The 25,892-nt window shown below is 43.6% G+C and overlaps 1 protein-coding gene across 22 annotated transcripts in view; it reads right to left on the bottom strand.

Annotated features, from left to right (window-relative positions):
- Window positions 1–7: 7 nt before the first annotated feature.
- LOC109552882 (uncharacterized) overlaps window positions 8–25,892 on the bottom strand; it is a 53,103-nt gene continuing 27,218 nt past the window's right edge. For 4 of the 22 annotated variants that reach the window (XR_012329541.1, XR_012329542.1, XR_012329538.1 and 1 more), the window contains 3 exons: window positions 4,283–24,973; window positions 3,387–3,473; window positions 8–287 (listed from right to left, as the gene is read on the bottom strand). Coding sequence is in view for 2 of the 22 variants with exons in the window: in XM_073799828.1 (XP_073655929.1) it covers window positions 797–1,152; window positions 3,387–3,452; window positions 4,283–4,340 (480 nt within the window). In the remaining 20 variants the exon portion in view is untranslated. Of the gene's footprint in view, window positions 288–746; window positions 1,153–3,386; window positions 3,474–4,282; window positions 24,974–25,892 lie in introns of all 22 variants that reach the window. The other 18 variants (XR_012329551.1, XR_012329559.1, XR_012329548.1 and 15 more) reach the window with 14 other exon arrangements.

The following is a 25,892-nucleotide window of genomic DNA, read 5'->3' as shown; positions in this document are numbered from 1 at the left end:
AGGAAGAGGGTCGTCCTAAGTGATTACTTAAGGGAATATATTTGGCTTTCCCCGCATTTGGTTCTACATGGAAAGGACTGAAAATGACGAAGCTGTGAGTCATTCACCAAATCCTGACCCTTCGGGTCTATTGCTGCAGAGGTTGGAGTCTGGTTTTCCAGATTGGTTTCTGCAGGGTGTGGGGCAGGGCCTTGTGGCTGGAGGGAGAGGTTCCCAGGCTTCCAGGTGGATTTAGAAAATTCTGCATCCCAAAACCCTTCTTCATCATCTTCAACCAATCAGAGACTCTGTGGGTAGAGAAACTTGAATCAATGTCTTTAAAATTAACTGCAAACAGAATTGAAAATGACTAATGTACAATATAATGACATACTAAAAGGCAAATATCAATAGAAGAATCAAACAGAATTTTATAAATTCCTTCCAAGCAATGAATATGCTCAATGAAAATCACACGCTCATGAACTTCAGTATTTGGTAGTACATATCTGTGTGAAAAGAATTTTCAAATATGAAATGTATAAACAATGCAAAATCTCCTTATAAGTCAGCATTAACAGCTGAAATTTTGATGATAGGAACATGTAATAAGCTAAATGGCATCCCCCTTGCAAAACAATTCCATTTTTCTCATTAGCAGAATTGTATCACAAAAAAATGTACTAAATATATTTTAAATTTCATAGATAAACATTTTGTGAAAAGAACTGCAAACTATAGTAATTATTACAGTAATGTCAACTTACTGTAAATCTTAGGATTTCTTATTTCACTAATGTTCACATTGTAGTGAATCTCATGACAAAAAGAGTTCATTAAATTTTCTTCTTGACCGAATACCGAAATCTGGCCTTCTGGTCGACCTTGCCGCTGCAGACGCCAAGTGACATGCAACTGGTGTGAACCTCAACAGGAAGTATCCAGATTGCACACGGGCGAAGGCGCAACGCCACGCTCCTGACAACCGGCCTCGACTCAGGCCACCATCGGTCCCCTTTCTCGCCCTGGGGTGTCCTCCCCTGCGCCCGCACGTCTGTAGGCCGTTCACTGTCTGCAGAGCTTCTTCAGAGAAGCTACCGACAACCGCGCCCACCCAGGGCCTCGGCCAGGCTCGTGTCTCCTCCCGACCATCACGGATGCTCCGGGCGGTCCCTGTTTCCCAAAGAGAAACGACAACGACTTACGACCACCGTAGCCTAGGAGGAACTGCCGCCCCTCCAGGAGCGCCCTACACGCTTGCCCTCGAAAGTCCGAGGTGAGGGGACCTGAACAGTTTCGAAACGCAAGCGCCACGCTGACGAGGCCACCAAGGTGGGGACGAGAGCTCCCCGCATAGACGTCGGTTCAATCTGCCGGGTGGCTCCTGTCTGTTGACCCGCATCCTGTGCCCCTGCCTCAGGGCAAGATCCGCCCCCGTGACCGCCTCGAGTGGAATCCGGAGAAATTGAAGTGGAACCCGTTGAGCAGCCCCACCGCCAGGACTGCACCATGATGGACCCGGGCCCCCAGCCGGCGAGGAGGCACCGACGGATCGTGACACACGGTGTACGACGCTGGTCACGGACATCCTCTCGTGGTCGCGCGTAACAGGACGTGAGGTCTCCGCGGGCGCCAAGGGGCACAAGAGACTGCTGGTCGACAGGCGCAGACCTCCCCAGAAACCTGCGAGGGAGCTCAGCGCCAGCCCCACAACACACGTCTCTCCACATTCAATCTCTGGTGAGAGCAGGAGGCGCCCATCACTCCGCACCACCGGGATGGTCGCCGCCAGCGTCGCCGGCCTCAAGGAAATCTGGCCCGCGCCTGGGGGACGAGTCACATCCCTCGCGAAGGTCGCCAGAGCTCAGAAGGGAAGGGATAATATAAAATTGGCCGCCAGGTGGCTCCCGACAACGGGTTCGAACGTCAGCGGGATGGATTCTGATCGCTGGTCGGCGAGGGATCAGCTCCGACCGCCCAAACGCTCGAGTTCGTCTCGGGCCGTCCACCTAGGAGCTACCGGCCCCCAGCAGCGGACGGGGCTGGGAAGATTTGTGCAGGAGGCTGCCGCGAAGGAGATGCGCTCCTCACGCTAATGTGGAGAATTCTGCAGTCAGAACCCTGACTCTGGACACTTGGGTTCCCTTAGTGCCCAGCCTATTACCTCCTTATCAGGAGACCTTAGCAATTCACTTGGTTGCTCCAATTATCTCTGCCCACCCTACACCTGTGCAGCTCTTCTCTCCATGAGCCTAGAGCTGCTTTCCCAAGGAAGACAACCCCATGCCATTGCAGGTAGGAGCCAAGGAGACAACTGAACATTTGCATCTGGACCTATGAGAGAAATTTTATGTATCCAACGCAGGAAGATACAAGACTGAGAGGGTCTTATAACTTTAGCACCACATGAGCATAGCTTTCATGCAACAGTGACGCACACTCGGCAAGTCCAGGGGTGTCAGGAAGAAGAAACACACACACACACGCACACACACAAGCACACACACACACACACATCTCCAGGTCTAATAAGAACACTTACCAGGGCTGGCAATGGTGGGAGCAGAAAGCCCATTGTTCCCACCTCTGGGGTTCCCTGGGCTAGAATCCCAGCTCATTCAGGCAGATCCTGGTTGTTTTACTGATGGATCTGTGTGGGAGTGAGGTCTTGGAGCTCCACAGACTGTCATTTGCTGTCCAGAGCTCTACACTTTGTTCTATGTATTATGCCCCTTCTCCTCCATACACAGTCACAATTAAGAAAATAAGAATCTGTAGACATTGCATTCAACTTTCTAATTTGAATGAAGGTTAAGAACACAAAGGAACAGAGTTATGTGAATAATTTTGCTAAGGAACTTACTTTTATTTTTTTGAAGCTATCAGAATGCTTATGAGTAGTCTGTAAAAGGTTAATCTTTTTTTAAATTAGGAAAAATAAATGATTCTTTAGTGCTATCTCTCACCAAACCCCAAATCACCCCAGCACTTATAACACAGGACTCAACTGATGAAACGTCTGCTCCCCACTGGCCTAGAGATTTCTGTTCTGAGTTATTCTCTATCCCCTATGTTCACTGCATTCCTAAGTCCACTGCAGCCAGTAACATGATGAAGGAGGCCACTGAGCCCAAGGGATGACCTTTCAAAAAAGAGAAGGAAAAAACCTCTCCCGTCTCCTGTGAGGTCACAGCCTTAATGGAGGCTGGAGCAAGTGAAAGTAAATGTTGGGAAAGAGAGTGTTTCTACATTGGTCCCTGACCTGCCATATCCCTAAAAGAATGGTGAACATAACTGGCGTTAATATTTCCTGGGTGCACTTAGAAGATCCAGACCCAAAGTACAAACCTAACCATTTGGCAAAAGATGGATCACTACAGGAACAAAAGTAAGCTTTTTTTTCTCACCTGTTGTTTCATTATCAGGAACTCTGGCACTACCTGACCTCCTCTGCATCCTTATGCAGGGACAATCTGAAAGTCAAGCAGATAAATCTGAGGAAAGAGAAAGCAGCCATGAGAACCCAGCCTTTCAAAGTATTGTTAGATACATCAGGCATCAATCCCCAACCACTCAGCTGGGAGTGACTCCTCCCACCTTACCCACAGACATGTTCAGACAGAAGGAACGCTTTTCCTTCCCATGGTCAAGAACAAGGCTGCATTGCCTACTCGGCTTGTGTAGAGGATGTAATATCCCCATTTTGCAGAAAACAATGCAAATTATGGGGTGTTATACTTTGATTCGACTTACTGTTCAGTTATTATTTTATTAATATTCAGTTCCTAGGATTAACACTAATTCCCAGATAACCCTTACCATGGTCTTTTGGCGAGTCCTGTCTCCACAGCAAGGACACCTCTTGAAAAGTTCTCATTTAATAATTCTTGGTGAAAGGCACCTTCATTTGTTCTCCAACACCCATTCCAGGACTTTAGCACCCCACCTTCCCTGTTGCGCCCCCCGCCACATTGGATGCCCTTGCCCTCAGTCACTTGGTTCCTCCCCATGTGGAAATCAGCAACATCAGAGCCTCAACCCTAGCTCTGCCCTCCATGTCCTTGGACATGTGGCCAGGAGATTTTCTATCAATTTAATGAAGGATGGAACAATCTGAGGACCCATGTCTTTTGACATCACATGTCAAACACTAACCTGGGCTTCAATGAAAAGGTAATTGATTAAACATAGCTCATGGATATAGTGTTTGAAACATAAAGAAGACCTAAAACTTAATCAGAAAGCTATGACCAGTGAGGGTTTACCAGATAGAAAATCTGTGAATTCAGCAAAGTAACATTACCTGTGAATGTAAATAACATGGGAAGATTTTCAATGAAGACCATCACTGAGGAAGCCGTCTAGAAATCACATGAAGAGAAGTGACTGAATGAGTATTATGTGAGTAATTTTTAACAGCCTCTCTTTCCTTGTCAATAGCAGGGATTTCGTGCTGAAGAAGAGCCCACTGAATGCAATGAATATGAGGACATGTCATATACAACAACCTTAACTCCACGTGTGTTACACTTTCAGCCCAAATGGGAGAGACTTCAGCCGTTATTCATCACTGAATTAACATAAGCAAATTATACTAGAGGGAAACCATGAAGATCTCAGAATGTGGAAGGTTTTTAGTCACCCTCCAACCTTAGACAACATGAGAGAGTGCACCCTGGAGTGACTCTTGCAAATGTCCTGAACGTGGGAAATAATTCAGCTGAAGCCTCGCATTTATACACCAACAGCTCACACTGGAGAAGACGAACCTTATAAAGGTAATGTAGCGAGAGAGCTGACTTTTATTCACACCAATAAACTCACACGGAAGAGAAGCCCTATATTTGGAATGACTGTGGAAGAGCTTACAGTGACCATCCAACACTTTAATATCATGAGCACATTCACACAAGAGAGAAACCACAATTAATATCATTTATGTGAGAAAACACTTAGTCAAAGCCATAACCTTAGTCATGGGGGAGAATTCACACTGATGAGAAACCCTACAAATGCAATGAATGTGGAAAAGCATTTAAACGCAGCTCTCATGCTTATACGCACTAGAAAACTCGAAGGAGAGACACCCTATGTCTGGAATCCATGTGGTGTAGCCTTTACCCAGAGCTCCCACTTTTATCAACACCAGCGAATTCATACTGAGTAGAAACCCTGTGTCTGTAATCAAGGATATTGAGCCTTCAGCCAGAAATTATCCCTTTTAAACCACCAGGAAAGTCATGTGGAGAGAAACCCTGGCCCTGTAATAATGGTGGAAGAGCCTTCAGTTGGAGCTCCAGCCTCAGAATACACAGAGAACTCAGAGTGGGCTGCATCCCTGACACAGTAGAGAAGACATCCCAGGGTTTACTACGAGGAGAACCCTCTTGGTGTAAGCCATCTAATCACTGCTGTAGAAGAAATCTGATGAAATGAATGCTAGCGTTCCATTAGTCATGGAGTCATTAGACGTGAGAGGGTTCACACTGAAAAAATAGTCTCAGTGTAATGAAGGAAGAACATTCTTCAGTGATTCATTATTCCTGACTGAACAAGAAAATGCTCACACTGAGGAGATGCCAATTTTAAAGACAATGTGGAAAATCTTTCACTTGCTATTCACATCAGAAAACTCATACTGGGAAAATAGTCTATAAAGAATGTGTTAGCATGCAATTGAGTCAATAATTCAGTCCTTCAGCAATTGTCTTATTATTAAATATACAATATAAAGATGTAGATGGTGAAGGGGTTTGAGAAGTGCTGCAAGCAATATTCAGTATCAAGTAAGAAGAAACGAGGCAAACCTGCTTCAGTAGATCATTCAAATGTGTCATTCAAAATCATGAAATATTGTGATACGTAAGAATGGGCCCATTTTCTGTTAATATTCTGTCACTGTTGATCAGTTAGACACTTTCTGTCTTTATAAAATTATCATCCTAATTACAAAGACTGGGATCAGTCAGGAAACAACGATGAATGTTAACTGAAAATGTAAAGCATAGTATGATGTGTATTAACTCTTACATTAGCGTCCAAATATGTGTATACACATTCAGGATGAATGGCTTCAAGGATAATTACACACATACTTTGTGATTAACCTCTGCTGCTTCAATTAATTCTATTACTTAACTTGCATTTACTATTTCCCGTATGACTTAAAAAATTATACATTAATTATATTTAAAGAAAGGTGAATAATTGTGGGTACCTGGACAGGAAGAACTCAAGAATTCAGAGTCGGACGGTGGTTTAATCCTTACTTAGCATTTTGTAGCCAAGGGTTTCTTTGTTTGTTTTGTCCAAGAAGAACAGATAAATATCTTCAGGACTGAGAAGGTAAAAGATCTTTGCAGACATAAAAAGAGTTCTACTTAAAGAATGTATTAGAACATTGAGGGGTGCATATACTAAATCACGTAAACACAATGGAGATCCCTCAGAGAGCCATTGGTAAGTCTACCTTTAAAGCTTTACTCTTTGATGTAGAAAAATGGGACTAAAAAAAGTTCCTGGAGAAAGTTCACCATAGAGACAATGTCTATTTTGTCAATTAAACCTTCAAGAAGGCTAGTTAGGGAGAGTGTACAGGCTGCATGATGAGTTCTGGCCCTTTTTCAGTTCAATTTTTTTTCTTTGTTGGCCAAAACATTCGTTATAGCCCTGAGGTCCATTGGAGTCTAATGGGTTGAGAAATGGTATTCTAGGACCTATAAAGCCCATCATGGGGACTTTCCTAGCATTCCAGAGGTTAAGACTTCAACTTCCAATGCAGGGAGTGTGGGTTCGATCCCTGGTTGGGGAGCTAAGATCTCACATGGCTCACAGGCAAAAAACCAAAACAGAAAACAGTAAATTGTAACAAATTCAATAAAAAAAACTTTTAAAATGGTCCACATCAAAAAAAAAATCTTTAAAAAAAATTTTTTTAAAAACCCATGATGTTACCTGCAACATTACTGTGTGTACATGCATCTGAGTGCACACACAGACACCCATTCAAGGGAGGGACAGTGTAACAACTATCTGATCATAAAGGGAAAATGCGATTCAGGAATTATTAGCATAAAGGATTCATGCAGGAGAAAAATAAGATAAATCATTGTTTATTCATTTATAAATTTTCATTCATTTGTAAACTGTTCATTTATTTATAAACTTTTCAATTATTAAATATTTAATGAGAACTTCCAATATTTCAGAACCTGGATTGTTATGATGATTAAACATAAATAGCAGAACGCCTTTCTCTTCATAGAACTCTATATTCTAACGCAGGCAATAAGAATAAATTGCAAAACAAAATTTCTGACATTAAAAAAAAGACATGTTCATACATTGTATAGTCACAAAATATCACTACTGGTCTACAATAAAAAGTTGGCACTTCATAAAATAAAATTGACATTTAAAACAGTCTCAATTCTGGAACTTTGAAAAGTTATATATTTTTAGAAAGACTGGTTAGTAAAAATAGTTTACAAAATTCTCAATTTTGGAAAAGCTTGTCTTCATGAATTGGGGAGAGCAAAGCTAGATTTCCTGTCTTAAGATCCAGGTTTGCTCTTCTCTATATTCCAAAATAAAAATTTTAAATTGTTAGAATTCAAAACTACATGTTTGAAAATCAGTAACGATTTTTATAAGGATAAACATTCTGCTGCATGTGCCTCTTAAAATTCCTTTCATTATCCATTTTATTCAAAATTCAACCGGTTACCATTTTAAAGGATAACAGACAAGAGGATTGCTATCTTGCTCTGTATATTGGGCTCTTAATTCCTTTCTAATTTTTTTGATAGCCCAAAGCAATCCAAAATAACACATTATTATCATAAAATCCAGAATTTCCCAGTGTGTTCTGTAGTGTATATAGTCCCAATGCGATTATATACACTTGTGGTAAATTTGAAGTTATATGTATTCCTAAATGCAAAATAAAAATCTAAAAATGCATTTACCTATATGTTTCATTATGCAATAATGCCCTTTTAAGAAAGAAATGGCTTACCAGATGCAAGAATACCTGGAAGTTACATAATATGTTTTTATATTTAATAACAGAAAATAAGGTAATAAGTGATTTTTTTGTTGTTATATATTTTTATATTCTTTTGTAAATTACATATTCATTGCTTCATCAATGTGATTTTTTTCTGGTTTATTTTACTCTAGTGTGAATTATAGTGCATTAACTCTTGATAGTTTTCTATTAGAAAATGATTCTTGATGAAATTCTCCATGATCAATTAACTTTGATAAACACTGCCACAGGCAAGACATGTCACCAAACCAAAATTTAAAGTAAATACTTTTATGGCTTACAATGTCCTATTTTGAGGCTCAGAAATATGTAGCAGTTTTTGCAGTTGATGCTAATTTGTGTGGGTGCTAGGTTTTAGTTACACTAATTTGTGATTATTTCTGAGATGAAAATAAAAATATCTGCAGGTGGATTCCCTTCCTCAGTGCAGGAATAATTGTGAATTAGTGTTTATTCTAACTGAGATTACTGAGAGTAATGTAACATAGTTACTTCTACCTAAAGTTTGTTTCCAGGGATAAAATTCGCTAAATGTTTAACTGTTTTAAAAGTATAAATCCCAGCATATGAGTTTCAAAAATTTTTTTCCCCACTTTTCTGGAGCAAGGGTTGGCAAACTTGTGTAAAGGACCAGAGAGTAAATATTTTAGATTCGCCATATGATGTCTGTTATTTCTACTCAGCTCAGTCATTGTAGCCAAAAAGCAGCTACAGTAAAATGTAAATAAAGCAGCATAACTGTGTTTCAATAAAAACATTATTTATAGACAGGAAATTTGAATGCTATATAATTTTCGTGTGTTGCAAATAATCTTTTTATGAATTATTTTCAGCCATTTAAAAATATAAAAACCACTCTTAGCTTGCAGTTCCTACCAGCACAAGCTGGGTGTGGAATTTGGCCAATGGGATGTAGGTTGCAAGGGCCTGTTCTCTCGAGTTACAGTACAAACATCCCTCATTAGAGACCAGCATTTCAAAACGAATTGATTGTACTAGCCCTGCGCCAGAAAATATGAAAACTACAATCAAAACAAAAAACAAGTTACCGAAATCTGCCCAAGATGTGAGGGGATTTACTCCTCCCCCAGGATGCCCCCCTCTGTTCATGTATGGTCCCCTCCTGTTGGCGTCCCCAGCCACCAGCAGTGAGTGAGACTGTCCTGTCCCTCTGCTCCCTGTCCGACCGCATGCAGGGGCCCAAAGAGTTCTCAGTAATAGTTATTTACGGGGCACAGATCCTCATCCATCAATTCACTACTAACTTCTGTGGCTCCCAGAGGGACAGAAAGCCGCCTTTCCAGCCCCACGCCTGGCTTGGAGTCCAGCCGCTAAGAGTCCAGCCTCTCTGAGGGTTAATGGCCAGCGGAGTCTGGCAGCTGTTGTGGGTTCTCTGCACCCAAATGGGGTTGGGGCCATGACCTGTTCTTCAGTCTCACGGCCAACACCAGCGGATGACTCTGACAGTTCAAGTCACCAAACGTCTTATTTTGGCAGGGGCCAGAGCACCTTCTACAAAACAGTTATAAAGAACATTTCTTTCGTCCAGGATGGGAAATCTGGGCCCTTTCACACCAGAGACAAGGATCAAAGAAGTAGCACGCGGGGTGCAGTAAGTAGTTGACCCCCGCGTTGTTGTTCCAGTGCCGGCCCTGCCCGCAGCCTGCAGCCAGCGAAGCGGCCCGGTGCTGCGTCCATCGGCTCTTAGGCTACAGACCGGGAAGCACGTGGAGCCAGAAGTGGAAGCGGCCCGGTGTCGCCGGACCGGCTAGGAGAACCCCGACGGCGCCTCTGGCGTCAGTGTCTCCACGGCTCCGCCTGCAGCTCGCCCGGCAGGTCCGGAAGGAGTGACCGCGGGGCGGGCGGAGCACATGGCTCCAGGCTGGGGCGGCGATCGCTGCTGGGCCCATCCCCGCACGAGCTCCTGCCTCCGTCGCTGACGTCGCAGGTGCTGGATGCATGGCATGGAGGCGGCGAGGAGAGGAGCGGGGCGGCCTACAGGCCCAGGAGATGGTCCCGCTCCTCCGCGCTCACGGGAAGCGGCAGTCATGGGAGCACCCCGGGCGGTACAGCGGATCCTCGGCCCGGCAGAGGGCTTCCCGCCGGCCGGGCTCAGCCCCGCGGGGCAGGAACCGCACCCGCTTCTCTCCCTCGGCGCACAGACCAGCCCGGTGTCTCTGCCGCCGCCACGGGAAATTGGGTCGGAGGACAGAGAGAAGGGGCGCGATCCCAGCATATCCTCTGGCACCTGGAGGCTGCCTCATCCTCCGCAGACAGGGGCATGTCCCTGAACTTGGCGGCGGGGCCCAGGGCCTCAGAAGCGCCGGTGCCCTGGCCCCTCCCCAAGCAGAGGACATGGTGCTCATTTTGAAATGTATAGAAATTCCAAATTACTCTGTTGTGTAACAAGAAGTAACATAGTGTTGTAGATCAGTTATATTTCAACAGTCAACCAACAAGCAAACAAACTCATCCAATAACAGTCCGATTTGTGGTCCACAGAGGCAGGGCGTGGGAAGGGGTGGGACTGGATGAAGGTGGCCCAAACTGCAAGCATCCACTAGTAAGAGATACCAGGGATGCAAGGTAGCACATGATAAAGATAATTAACACTTGTGTCTCCTATACATAGAAGTGGTTCAGAGAATTAATTATAAAGGTTCCCATCACAAGAAAAACACATTTTTCTATTTCTCTAATTTTGTGTCTATATGAAATGATGAAAGTTCCCTAAATTTAGTGTGATAATCATTTCGTAACATATGTAAGTCAAATCATTATACACTGTAAAGTTACACGGTGCTCTATGTCAGTTATACCTCAGTAAAACTGGAAGAAGATAAATGAATAAATAAAATGGTGCCCCATTGAATCTCGATTAAAATGGATACTAAATGGAATTTTAGTGGGCATGTGCAGCAGTTTTTGTATTCTCATAAAAACCATTATTGATTTTCAAAAGTGTATTTTGTAATTGAACAGTTAATTTAAAAATACTTATTTCATAATATTTTGAACAATTATCTTGGCTGTTAGAAAGGGAAATCTATCTTTATTCTTCCCAAATCTTTCAGAATAGCTTTTCAAAGGTTCAGAATTTTGTAAAATATTTTTTAAAAACCCAGTCTTTTTGACAATTTTTGGCCTTCCAAAGTTCTATAATGATACTGTTATAAATCTCAATTTTGTTTTATAAAGTGGCAACTTTTCTTTGTAAATTAGGAGCAAACATTTTGTAGTTACACAATTTGTAAACCCTTATGTATGTTTGATTTTTAATATCAGAAATTTTATATTGCAGTGTATTTGAATTGACTGCGTTAGAATGTAGAGTTCTACGAAGATAGGAACATTGTATTATTTACATTTTAGCCCTCATAACAAGCCAAGTTCTGAAATCCTGGAAGCTTTCAGTAAATATTCATAAATAATTGAAAATTTGATAAATTAATGACTAAGGTAACTTAGATGCTCTCTCTCCTGATGACACATTTATACCATTGATTCCAGACTCACATTTTCTTTTTAGGTTCAGATGGAGGCTATATGCTCTCTCCCTTGCTTGCACGTTTGTGTGTGTGTGTGTGCATGTACACAGACAGGAGCACAGACACAAATGTTGCAGGCAACATCCCATGCTTTATAGCCCCCTACAATACCATGTTTTCACCCATTAGACATCCGTGGACTTTAGGGTTATAATGAATGTTTTTAGGCCAACAGAGGAAAAGCAATTTATCTGAAGAGGAGCAAGACCTTATCAGGCAGGCCCTACCCTCTCCAAATCTGAAAATGGAACTCTCCATGTCTGCAATGATTTTTTTTTATCTTACCTTATTTTATTTATTGGGGCTATAGTTGTTTTACAATGTTGTGTTTCTGGAATGATCTTCCACTTTCTTCATTCTGACATATCTATCTGTTCTTTGTGGGGGAAAAAACATTTTGGCTAAGAAATTCTGTTGCAGGAATAAACCCCTGCAAAATTTCTTGGAATTTTCATGGCCGGGTCCAAAAATTCTCCAGGACTAGGAATCTTGTGAAAAAATTAAGTTTATTTGTAATTCAATTTTAAGTCTTAAGAGGCACATTGAGTGAAAATATAAAAGGAATAGAATAATTGAAGCACCAGATTTTACAGTGTTTTGAGACAGAGGGCTTCTCACCTTGTGAATTCATCAGTGTGAATAGAAGTTAAGGCTCTGCTGAAGTGTGTCCCACATTTATCACATTAAGAGTTCTCTCCAGTGTGAGTTTCTGGTGTATTTAAATGTGAGGCTGCAGCTAAACTATCTGCCACGTTTATAACATATATAGGTGCTCACTTCAGGGTGAGTTTTCTCATGACATCTAAGGTTACAGCATTGTCTACAAGCCTTCCCACATTGATGAGACCTGCATGGTTTCACTCCAGTATAAATTATCTTATGTTAATTCAAAGATGAATAAAGGCTGAAGGCTCTTCCAAATTGATTGCAAGCATAGGGTTTCTGTCCTGTGAGAGGTCACTCATGTGGCGTGATAGTTGAGTTCTTTGTGAAATCTCCTCATATTTGTTACATTCAGTGGGCTCTTCTCCAGTGTGAAGTCCCTACTATTGATAAGGAAAGGAAAGACTATTAAAAGTTTGCTCACATAAAATTCATTTCTATACTTCTCTACATATGAATTCTAGGCTGCTCCCTCAGTGATGGTCTCCACTAACTACCAACCCCACCATGTTACTTATATTCACATAGAGTCTCACTTTGCTGAATTCATATAGATTTTTCTAACTTGTAGCCTCTCACTGCCATCGTTTTCTGATTAAGTTTTCGGCCTTCTTTATTTTTCAAACACTATATACATGAACTACATTTAAGCAACTGCCCTTTTGAAACTCAAGGTACAGTTTGTTTTTGGGGAAAAATGGTTCCAAATGAAAACTATTCAAAAACCTCTGCCGGGCCAGCGTTTAAGTCCCCTTTCAGTCAGATGGTTGGGCTGAATTCCTCTTACCCTAAGATCATATCTCTTATGTGGACAGCGGGGCTTATTCCCGTAAACTTACTATTGACCTTCAGATAAATGGCTTCTTCCTGAAGCTACTGTCTGTGAACATGTTTAAAATTGATCTTTAACACAGAGAAAAAGTATGAAATGGAGCAATATATAAGAAATTGGAAACATATTATAGGATATTGACAATTAGAATATATCTTGAAGGGTAAAACAAACGAAAAATAAAATGGCTGGGATGTTGGTGAGATAAGGATGAGGAAAAGCACCAGAAGGGAGAGACTGAAACAATGGGTGCTGCGTTAACGTTTAGCACCAGTCGCCACAGAGCCATCCTTTCCTCTAAGGCCAAGGAATATACGGAAGGTTAGATTAATAAGATTGATACGTTCACAGAATTGTGACACTATTGGAGGGATTTTTCTACATTGACTTCAACAAGATTTCAGAGACATTTCACTCAAAGAAACCTGCAATTGACATTACCCCAGGTCTGGATGAAGTTCACAATCACATGTCTTCAAAGTCACTGATTCCTAAAAACATGCAGGACATTCTGGTTCAGGCTGCCCCATTTACCCAAATGTCCAGAGGTGATGGTCGAGGGTGACAGTACTGAGAAAAGGCAGTTGTGTGTATCAAAAGCCCAAACCTGTTTGACATCAAATCCAATGTTCTTCTGGGCTGACTTGGCGTATGCCTTTCAGGTGCATCACAGAGATGGGCACACTCTGAATACAGAGTGACTTTCATGGTAAAGGACCATCACATGAGGGGTGGTGTGAAATAACCTGCACAGTCCACAACAGAATGTTAACTGTGAGCTGACTGGCAATTAAAAAATGTGTACTTGGGGATTCATAAATATCCCTGCTCCCCACTACTTTCAGTTAAATCTACAGACTTAGCACAAGACAGGCAATTTACATGTTCCGCCACTTATCAGCAGTGACTACAGCAAAGTATTCCCCAATACAAACCTCACTGTTCTCATGTGGGAAATACTTTAATAACCTTTCAAGAGAGTTGAGTGATTAAATGAGCTGACATGACATGTTTGAACATAACAAAACCCAATAAATAAAAGCTACAGGTGAATGAGTCATTAAAAAGTCAGAGAGCCTTGATGCCATGTCCACCATTTTGTGTGAGTGAACAGACTGTGTATACAACTTGGGGTCCGCAGTTGCTGCCTACCTAACCTCGACACAGACCATGCATTCATCACCAGATATGAGGACAGACGGGCTCAACTTTACAAGCCAGTGGTCCCGGGGTTGCCAAACTGTAAGATGATCCCCAACTGACCTTTCCTGTGGGTTGAGGTCCCTCTTTCCCTCCTCGTTTCCTGGGACCTCATCGCTTTGACTATCATTGTCTCTCCTGTAGATTCCTCCTGTCTTCCCTGCTCAGAGACTAATCGGAGACTCTCGATGGTCCAGGGCTCTCCAGGGCTTCACATATCGTCACGATTTCCTAAGTGTTCCTCTACCTACTATATCCTACTCAATGCACCAATTAAGGAAAAAATGCTTTCTGTAAAGTGATTCCAGTTTCTGAACAAAGGTTACCTAAACAGGGGGAAAATGGCTGGTTTGGAACAAGAATGAATGGAAGTATTTTGTTGTGACTTTTTAGAGTTTTCAAAATAGTCAATTGTATTCTGAGAAAACAGATTAAAAATTGGAGAAACAAAGGGAAAAAAAAAGCAAATTGGCCCCACCCTCCCCTCTGGGCCAGTCCTGCTGAAGGGCTTCTTCTCTTTCTCCTACCCCGTCAGCTCTGCACAGCCCTCTAGCCAACATCTCTGACCCTGGACGTATTGAACTCACCCGTCCACACACCTCCTCCCCTGCCAGACGTTGAACTTCTGTTCTTGCTCAACCCTCCACTTGTGCCCATCACAGGACAGAGTTCACTGCACCGCAGACTCGCTTATGGAGTGAGTCACACCCCCGTCAAGCCCATGGCTGAGGGGAGAGAAATACAACCTCTCATGTGCCCTCTTTACCATCACAGCCTTCATGGAGTCTGGAGCACCTCGGTGTAAATGTTGGAAAAGAGACGGTTGCTGTATTAGCTCTTGCCCTACTCCACGATATTCACAGAGTTGCCAGACGACAGGACTTGTGCTCAGAGCCTTCACTTCCACCAGGATACACTTAGAGCACTCAGTCCAAGTGGTGACACCTTTCTATCCACCGGAAACAAAGTTACCATACCAGGAGAAAGAGCAAGTCCCCACTCACCTGGGGACACATTGCCAAGAACTCAGCTGCTAGTATTCTCTCTCAGAGACACTGTTTACTCTGAGCAGGCAAATCCAAGGAAAGGGAAGAAAGCCATGAGACTTGAACCCTATCTAGAGTTTTCAGACCTAAGACTCATGAACCCATAAATCTTTACCTGGGAGTGAACAACCCCCCACCTGCAAATGTGAATTGGTCTATGAGAAAAGAGGAGTAATCTTGTTTCCCACGGTCAAACTCAGAAGGTTTTGGCTACTGTTTCTCATAAGGGAAATATTAGTTTCCTAAATTTATTTATTAGGAAATAAAAATCAGAGTTTTTAAAGGTAATTAACCCATGATATTCCAAGTTATTAGTCAGTTTCCTCCCTCGCTCCAAATGCTAGGAGAACCTCCAGTGCACTGACCCCAGTCTCCTAACATGTGTGCCAACCGTCTTCATTTTTATTCCAAATTAATCAAATCAAGTAATTTCAACATATAGTTATGAAGACCAACAATTTCCATATTCCTCTTTCCATATTCCTTCCAAATTCATCACATCTGCTGGTCAAGATTCCAATCTTGGAGGGCTCCAAGTACCTGCTTCTTCCATGACTGAATCTAACTAGGATATTAAATCTGGTAGGGTTCACAAATCTCCCAACATCTTTCAAATATCCCTGGACATTGTACTATATCTAGATGATTCAGTCTTATTCTATGCCTCACAAATATTTCAGACCTTCTCCATATCTTTTGATTTTTAATCATTCTCAGTATTTTCGCCACTTTCCACAAAAGGGACCACCTTCTACTAGACAGATTAATCAGATAATTTGAGGAAATTCTTCAGCTCACTGTCACAAAATCTACAAATATTCCTCACGGTTTATTCCCAAGCCCATAGTAAGAATTGAAGAATCATCTCTTCCTTGGCCAAACCCAATTTCTCCAATTGTATTCTTTTCTCTCCTGCCTCCCTGGAAACTTCATGTAATTGATTATAATTTAATTATTATTTACCTTGGTATTAAAATACAGATGCTATAAAACCCTAAAAATATCTTCCTTGAATGTTTCATAAAATCAAACAACACCAGTCCTTATATAAAGCCACACAAAACCCACAGCCTGATGGGCTGTTTGTAGGTTAAACATATTTATATAAAGACTAATCCTCCAGCTGCAATTCTCTTCCCAGAACTGGCCACAATTCACAAAACAGTGAGACCTCCGGCCAAGGCATCAAGACTGCTTTTGGAGGTTTTTAGAATATTAGCAAATTAAAGGAATCTCTTATACTTTCCTTACATGTATCTAAGAGGTTAACGTGTTGAGAAGGAAACGTTTGTGTTAGGGAAGTTGTTCCTTCATTAGATTTATCCTGATTGGCATCCAGATTAAAGGAGTTCTTTCTTTATGATTATACAATATATGAGGTTATCAGATCTATTAACAGGAGCCCACAGACAATTCTATGCCTGATTCTATAGAAAAAGACTAAAACTTTGAACTCTGGAGTGTGGTAGCTGCATACTTAAGTAAAGACACAAACACAGTTTTCCCACACATTTTGTTTCTGGTGATTACTAAATAAAATTTTCCCCAGGAGGAATCAAAGTCATTTATTATTCAAAGAATTATTAACTTAAAGATAGTTATTTAATTTGATTAAAGAACATTGGTCACAGGCCATCTGAGAGTAGATTAGGTTACTGTGTACATGGAATCTCTGTGCATTTACAATCCTTATGTAATAGTCAAGAGAAACTTGCTTTATGACTCTACGGTTTACTTTTCTGCAATTTGTCCAGAGAGGAAAACAGGAAAAAAAGAAAAGAAAAAAAAAATGATGAGTAGAGATATCGAGAAATATTACGGGTGTTGCCTGTAGGTTCTATTCAAGACAACAGAGAGAGGAGAGTTACTCAGCTAGTAATTTAAAGAAGGAATCTCTGAGGCACTGACATTTAACCTGAAAGTGAAGTGGTATAAGTGTAGCTGGAACTATGTATGTGTATATCAGGGAGGAGATGAACAGAGACGAGAGCGCTCATTGTAGAGATAAAATCGATGCTTGGTTCTATTTGTGTGGTTCTGGGACGTTATGTCAATGACTGAGCCCCAAATAATTAGTGGAGCCGCTATCTGAAACTGCCGATGAGAGGAGTAGTAGTTTTTATTTGGGGAGGAAGTTCCTGGCTTCTGTCTGATATACATTTCATTGTAGGTGTCCGCTTCCCATGCAATTATGGATGACACCTCAGAAATGAAATCTAGCATTCGTTTTTACGCATTATTATCATAGTGGTAACAGGAGAAGACTGAATAATTATAACAGCTTTCGAAGATGGTGTATATAGTAAAAAGAGAGAAGAGGGCTACAATGGAGTCTTGAGATGTTGAAATAGTATTGTTTGAGGAGAACTGCGCACAGTACACTGGCAGGAACTGACTAGTTTAAAGGCAGTGGGGAGTTTGTGATGTCAGAGGACCTTGGAAATATAAATTTCCTGACGGAGGTCATAGTCCAATTCTGCTTGGGTTCAAGTAAAATACTGAGAAACATTCATTGGATTTAATCACGGAGAGATAACTATAATGTTATAAAGGTTTATGTATACGCAAGTCAACAGTAACAGGGAGATCAACCCTAGTAAATCAAACTGTGGGAGGGGCGCCCAGAGATTGTCACTAATCCTGCACTGCTCTTTCAGTTTACTTTGGAAAGAGGAAATTCATTGGGCAGGAACTAGAGAAAAATTGGTTCAGAGATTTTGTTTCAAGAATGAAGAAACTGAAAAAGATGAAAGGGAATGGACTGGGAAGAGAGGGGTGTTCGCTGGTAGAAGAGCTTCAGTTTACAATTAATAATAAAACAACCTCCAGAGAACAGGAGGGAAGGGGATTCATTTGAGAAAAATGGGCTTATCCAGGAGTAGAAATGACTTTCAGTTTAAACAGGAGCGGCATCGCCAATGGGTGAAGATTCAGGAATAGGTGTTGACTTCATGACAGTGAGCTGACACATTTCTTCGAATATGCTACTTCATCTGCATTGTAGGAGGTGAACACACTGTTGAAAGTGAGGGAAGGTGAGAATTTCAGGGATTCAAAGAAACAAGGGGAACATTCAAAGTGTGTGCAAAGCATGGGAGAATGGTTTATGATCATGTCCTGGTAGGATGCAGATATTTATAAAACTCATTGGGAGATACATATGATAGATGCAGCCATAGGAAGAGGAGTTTTTTGTCATCTCTCATTGGGGTCTTGATCATCAGCTGTGCTGAGAGGTCAGAGGGACCTGAGAATTGTTCCATAAAACTCAGGAGACATGGGAATGATCGGGAGGCTGGGTCAATGCACTGGAGGATTCCTGTGTTGGGAGAACCTAAGCACGGTAGTCATTGTGTGAACAGACTGGAGGGGAAGTGTTATGATAACAGGGAGGATTCCAGCCACTGATTTGATAGGCGACATATCCAGGTGAAATTTGAATCTGGGATCCACACCTCAACACCAGTATATTTAGGAATTTGAGATTCAGAAACAGCCTGAGCTACGTTTGAATTCTAGCTCTGTCATTTTCTAGCTGCATGATCTTCTCACATAAGCAAAATTTCAGAACCTAGCTTATGTTACTTGTTAAAAGGTAACTAATCTATAAGTAACAGGGTTGTACGAAAGATAAATGAGCAAACGTAGGTAAATCTCAATCACAGGGTCTCAAAAGGAATGTTTTCTCTTTTCAGAATCTCAGGATCAAAGGGCTGTGATCCACCCCTCTTCATGACACATTATCAGTATTTGTCTATGCAGTAGTTAATGATTAACATTGACTTGGGTAGCACTTGACAGTTGACACATACTTTCCTATAGAAATATTATGAAGTGAAGAATGTTTCTCCCCATGACATTTAGTAGGACAGAACTCCACCTACTCTTTCGCTAATGTATCTGAAGGTGTCGACTAAATTTCACCCCAAATTAAACTTCACTCTATATTTGATGAGCGTGTCTGCTCTGTGTGGATTGTGGTACCCAACAGTGGGCTTATGATGTGCGTACTCCTGCTGCTTTCCTGTGCAAGGGGTTTTTAGCCCTGATTTGTGTGACAAGACCTTCCAACAAGACATGAGTCCCTGGATTGTTTTCCCCACCATGAAGTAGATCCAAAGTGGCCTGGCCACATGGTCCAAGGCCATGGAGGGCAGCAATATGGTTGAGGCCCTCATGTTGCCTGATTCCCACATGGGGAGGAACCAAGGTGACTGAGGGCAAGGGCATCCGGGGTGTGGGGAGAGGGCACAGCAGGGAGGGTGGGGCCTCTGAAGCACTGGGGCGGGTGTTGGAGAAAAAAATCCTAGTGCGTTTGATCAAGAATTATTTCATGAAACATTTGAGAGTGGTGTTCTTTCTGTGGAGTCAACATTCCCCAACTGATCATTGTGCGGGTTTCCTGTAGTTTGGTGTAACTCCTAGGAACTGAACATTAATGAAATAACTCTGAAAAAGTAGCTCTAATAAAAGTACAACACCCAAGGATTTTCATGTTTTATGTGTAAATGAAAATATTACTGTCTTGATTATGTGCAGTAGCCTACACTGCCTTATTGTTGACGCTGGAGAGAGGGGGGGTTCACCATATCTACACATGCCTGGGGGTTAGGTGGTAGAGCTCATTCCCAGGTGAGTGGCTGGGGATTCATGCCTGGAATGCCTAACAATGCTTTAAATGCCAGGATTCTCTTGGTTGCTTTCCCTTTCCTCATCTTTACCTGCTCAGTTTTTCATCTGACCCTGCATAAGTATGCAGAGGCGGACAAGTGTTGGCTGAGTTCCTTACAATGAAACAACATGTGAGAAGAGACTTATTTTTATTCTTGAATTGGTCCGTCTTTTGCCAAATGGTCAGGTTTCTCCTTTTGGCTTGGATCTTCTAAGTACACCCATGAAATACTAATGCCAGTTATGTTCACCACCCTGTTAGGGAGACTGATGTGGAAATAATCTCCTTCCGTCATTCACACCCACTTGTTCCAGACTCCATTAATGCTGTGACTTCACAGAACACATGGGAGAGATTTTCACTAAAAACAATAAGTACAGCCCTTAGCCTCAGTAAAGAAAAATTCCCTAATTACCATGTGAATGACTACAACAGCCTTAGGTGTGTGGTGAACACAGGTGATAGTAATGAGAGAAACAAGTTTGCAGACCCAGGGTGGGGCTGGGGGGGTGGGGGGTGGAGCAGATGTGAAAGGTGCTGGGGTGGAGGTGGATGCTGGACAATAAAGAGTAATGAGGAATTGTTTACTATTTCTAATTTTTAAAATATTGAACTTTTTATAGACTATATTTGAACATTTTTAAGTCTACAAAAGAAGATAAATAAAATTTCCTTCCTTCACAATAACTCAATTATCCTATGTGTACTTTTCTTTTTAAAGAGTTTCCTATTTATTTATTTATTTTTGGCTGTGTTGGGTCTTTTTTGCTGAGCACGGGCTTTCTCTACTTGCTGCGAGTGGGGGCTACTCTTCGTTGAGGGGCACGGATTCCTCATTGCCGTGTCTCCTCTTATTGCTGATCACGGGCTCCAGGCGCGCATGTTCAGTAGTTGTGGCTCACGGGCTTGGCTGTTCCGCGGCACGTGGGATCCTCCCAGAACAGAGATCAAGCCCATGTTTCCTGCATTGGCAGGTGGACTCTCAACCACTGCGCCACCAGGGAGGTCCCTCTCTATGTGTTCTTCACCTTTGTTCAAACTTGAAAATTGAATGTAACATATGCAGATTATTATTTTCTTAATTGTAACTGTGTATTGAGGAGAAAGTGTATGATAGACAGAATGAAATGTAGGGCACTGGACAGGAAATGACACATTAGGGAGCTCGAAGCCCTCACTCCCCGCCAGTGACATCAATACAAAAACCAGGGTTTGTCAGCACAGGGGACCCAAGAAGTGGCAACAATGATCTCTTTTCTGCTCCCACCACTCTCAGACCTGGCAGGAGTACGGGTTACCTGCTGATATGTGTGTGTGCGTGTGCGTTTCTTTTTTCTTCGTGCCACAGCTGGATTTGCTGATTGAGCCTGCGTGTTTTAAGAAAGCAATGGCCATGTTGCGCTAACAATACAGTGGACCCTCCGTTGCTCTTGTGTCTTTGGGAGTTGAGTGCACACAAAATTTGTATGATGGATCCAGGCACGAACTTCCAGTTTTCCTCTTGGCTCATACCTGCTATGCCAGGGGAATATTTTTCCCTGGGGAAATCAGCTCAAAGGTTTTGGAGAGAAAGGCTGCACAGGTGTAGGTTGGGACCAGCAACACTTGGCATGGACGACTGGGCAAACCAAGTGAATTGCTAAGGGTTCCTGATATGAGGAAACAGGCTGAGGACATAGGGAGGCCAGGCCTGCAGAGTGAAAGTTCTTCTCGCCTGTAGGTAGCTCTGGGTGTGGGTGGAGGAGAGACATTGAGGGGTTGAGATGCCAGCTGCCTGTCCCTGGACTGCAGAAGGAGGGGGCAGAAAAGCAGGAAGTGTGGCTCATGTTTGTTTCTGACACACTCATCGTTCTGGTTCTTGACTCCAGGCTGTAAGGAGGAATTTACTCTTGTTTTGCAAAGTTGCTTTACCTATTCCAATCCTCTACTTTTCCATTTACTCTTTTCAAAAGATATATATAAACTTGCTATTTTCATTAAACAGCTTGTCATCAACATTTTTTTCCAAGTCAATAGCTATACATCTAGCTCATTAAAAAAATATATCAATAAACCAAACCAAAAAATGATAATACTGTATTGTCTGAATGTACTTGAAATTTACTTACCTAGTCCCTCTCAATGGCTGTTTTCTAAATGTTCTGTTCTTAAGTAATACTGAGATCAATATTCTTAGTACACATGTATTTGCACAAATATTCCCACCTACCCACTTCTTGTCATTTGACTTTTCTTGTGGAATATGTAAAGATCAATTAGGTGGTCAAGTTATCAATCGTTTCCTCTATGGCTTCTGGGCTCTGGTATTTATGTTTTAGTAACATCTCCACTCTGCAATTACAGAATAAAATGTCGTCCGTGTTTTCTATTGGTACGTTCATGGTTTCAGCTTACAGTTCACGCAGTCCATCGCCCTGCAGAATTTTCCTTGTTTACAGCGGCCGGCGGCCCAGGAATAGCGTGAAGAGCGCGTCTCCTTCGCGGCAGCCTCCCGGCACCAACCTCCCAGCTCCTCGTCTCCCGTCTGCTGCCGGGGTCGCGCCGTGTCGTGCCGAGCCGGGCGCTAGCTCCGAGGCGGACTCCCCGAGACGAGCTCGGGCGTTTGGGCGGCCGGCACTGCACCCTCGCCGTTCGGCGATCGGGATCCGGCCCGGGGACGTTCGAGCCGGTGGTCGGGCTCCACCTGGCGGCCGGTTTTATATCGTCCCTTGTCTCCGGAGCTTCGGCGATCTTCGCGAGGGCTGACATTCGGACGCCGGGCGCGAGGCAGCGTTCCGGGACGCCGGCTATCCGTGTGGCGATTGTCCCGGTGGTCGCGGGGCATGGGCTCCTCCTGCGGTCGCTGGAGATTGGGTGTGTAGGTTTATGAGGATGTGATCGTTGCCGCGCTCCTTAGTGACTTGTGAGGGTTGCCTGGCTTGGTCGACCAGCAACCGCCCGTGCCCCTCCAGCCACGGGAACTGAGCGGACTCGACCCTACCTGGGCCGCCCGACGCGTTGTGTAGAGAGGGGTTCTTGCGAGCCCTCCGGAGCGCTTGAGGCTTGATGGTCCGTCCTTCTGAGTCACTTTAGGTGCGTTCATTTTCTACCACTTCGGTCCACCAGCGTTCCACTCCGGACGTGGGGAACGCACCAGGCACGGGCGTTGAGGCCGTTGGAGGGCCCGATGTGCTTGTTGACTGGCGCGCTTGGGTCCCTGTCTCCGGGGCATGGGCGCTTGCTGCTCTCGCGGGATTTGGACGGGCAGACATGTGTAGTGTGAGGCCGGCGCTGCGCTCCCTAGAAGTCGTTGAGTGGTGGGTCTGCTCGGTTCGACCACCACTCCCTTGTGTCCCTTGCGCGTGAAACGCCCACTTTGAAGCACGTCGTCAAGAGAGGGTATCCATCCCCGGAGTCGTCCGTGTGGCCCGGTGGTCGTACTTCCGCTTTACAAGTGTCGCCTGGGAGTGGTTCAAAGTCTCCTACGGACGTGGACGCCGACAAGTTTCTCCCGGCCTTCTCTCTTGATCCCGTTTGCCCTTATTCCCAAATATGTTTTTCTCCGCAGTGGGTAGGGCCCGAATGGCATAACAAGGAGGCACTGGAAGTGGGACCACGGCCTTCACGTCCTCCACGTTCTCCTTCCCACGGGACCGCCACGCCCCGTCCAATAGGACGCCCGGTGCTGCTTCTTGGCCGCTTTGGGAAAACGGTGCGTCCCGGTCCTGTCGCCGTGGTGGAGCTCCTCCCCTGCGTCTACTTTCTCCGAAATCCGCGAGAAGCGGTCATTGGGCTGCGCAGACGGTATTCCCCTGCAGGCCGAGCTGCGTCTACGGGGGAGTGACCGGCGTCCCACTTCTGTTGGCCACGTCGGCGAAGCGCTTGAGTGGACCAGGTCCTCTCACCACAAGTGAGAGCAACGAAAGTCGCGGGCGAGAGGTAGGGCGCCCCAGGCGCAGCCACGGTTCCGCCTGTGGCTTGGTGGTCGGAGAAGCCTAACAAATGGGAAACGGGGAGCTGCCTGGGGCGTCTGGTGATGGTCGTGTGGAGGCATGAGGCGCTGCGCAGTCCTGGGTGGGCGCGGTTGTCAGAAGCTCCTCGTGAGAATCTCGTACTGGAATGGCCTCTGAACGCGCGTGTGGATGAGGAGACAACCCGGAGAGAGAAATGGGACCTATGGTGGGCCAGAGGGGATGAGTTCGGAGGAGTGGAGGCGCACCTTCTCTTCCGTGCCATCCAGATCTATCCCGGTGGTTTTTCCTCCATTTGGTTGTTACCTGGCATCCGCTGCTGCAAGGAAGACTAGACCATACAGCGTTGTCCTGGCAAGAAACAATTCAGTGACGAGAATTTGTTTGGAGATCCATTCGTGTAGACACTGGTGAAGTGAGAAATTCTGAGATCTACAGAACTGAAAATTACTATTGTCGTCGTTACTCAACAGCATTGTAATTACCATGGTTTGTAATTAGTGATAAAACTGAGTAAAGTTGAGTCACACAGTAGCTGATTAATTGGAGATGATCAAAGAGGGGTTTTCAGTATTTCTAAATGCTGCTAAATGGGCAGAGGTCAAGGTGGAGACAGCAGGTATGTGCCAGGTAAGGCTGTGACGTGTGTGAGAATAAAGAGAGGTGCTGAGAAGATTATGGAGGGTTTCTGAATGGTACAAGAGGCTGGAAAGCATTCTTAAAGATATGTGGGGGGATAGATATGATAAGTTGCAGTTTACAGAAAGAGAAAGGCTCATTGCTAGTCTCCACAGAAGGAGTCAGCAGCAGAGTATCTTATCAAATGCTGTTAAAAACACTCCAGGGGGCTTCCCTGGTGGCGCAGTGGTTGAGAGTCCGCCTGCCGATGCAGGGGATGTGGGTTCGTGCCCTGGTCCGGGAAGATCCCACATGCTGCGGAGCGGCTGGGCCCGTGAGCCATGGCCGCTGAGCCTGCGCGTCCGGAGCCTGTGCTCTGCAACGGGAGAGGCCACAACAGTGAGAGGCCTGCATACTGCAAAAAAAAAAAACAAAAACTCCAGGTTATAAATCCTTTAGAAACATACCCTACACGTTTGCTAGCAGCAGAATTATGCATTGCTGCATTGTTTGTAATATAAACAGATTATTGAATATCAGTGTTCATCCCAACGTGGATTGGCAAAGTGCATTATAGTACATCATCCATTCAGTGCACTGTCGTGCAGGAAACGATGTCTTGATAGAGGATAATTTGCAAAATACTGTCAAATGAATAAAAGCAAGCTATAACAGCACTGTGCCTAGTGTTCTATTTGTGTTTTTAATTAGGGTGCCAAGGAGAAATGTATATTCATATTTGCCTGTATGCACATAAAGACACTCTGGAAGTTTGCCGTGGGAAACCAGATACATGGCTACCTGTGGAGGGCAGGGACTCCTGGGCAAAGAGGGGGAGGTGGTGCGGGGCACAATGTAATGCAATTTTCAGGACCTTCAACCATGTACATGGATTACAACCTCTCTAGAAATCCAAGAAATTGAATTTTTTAAACCTCCAAGGATTAAAATGCATTTACTATTTCTACCGAGTACATGTCAAGTTTGTTTTACCATGGAGCTATGCCTTCTCTAAAATGTCTACTCAAGCCTTCCATGGTGATTTTGACTATTTTCCCTTACTCTGGTAGCAGACAAAGAAAACCAGGGGAATCAATGAATGTGTAGTTCATCAGCCCCTGCAGTGGCTCCCCTGCATTTTTCTTTCAAATAGTTTATACACTTTTTTTTGGTGCTATTTTCATAAGTTTTATTTGCAAGAAAGAGGATAGAGGAGAAATAAAGCTGTATTAGGGTTTTGCTAGGGTTGCCAGAAAAAGTGCAGACTGGGAGGCTTAATTAATTTTCTCACAGCTCTGGAGGCTTTGAGTTCAAGATCAAGGTGTCTACAGGTT

Source organism: Tursiops truncatus, unplaced genomic scaffold (genome assembly GCF_011762595.2).
Source record: "Tursiops truncatus isolate mTurTru1 unplaced genomic scaffold, mTurTru1.mat.Y mat_scaffold_39_arrow_ctg1, whole genome shotgun sequence".
Lineage (NCBI taxonomy): Eukaryota > Metazoa > Chordata > Mammalia > Artiodactyla > Delphinidae > Tursiops > Tursiops truncatus.
Note: the sequence above shows the minus strand (reverse complement) of the source record. Positions and strands in the feature narration are given on the sequence as shown.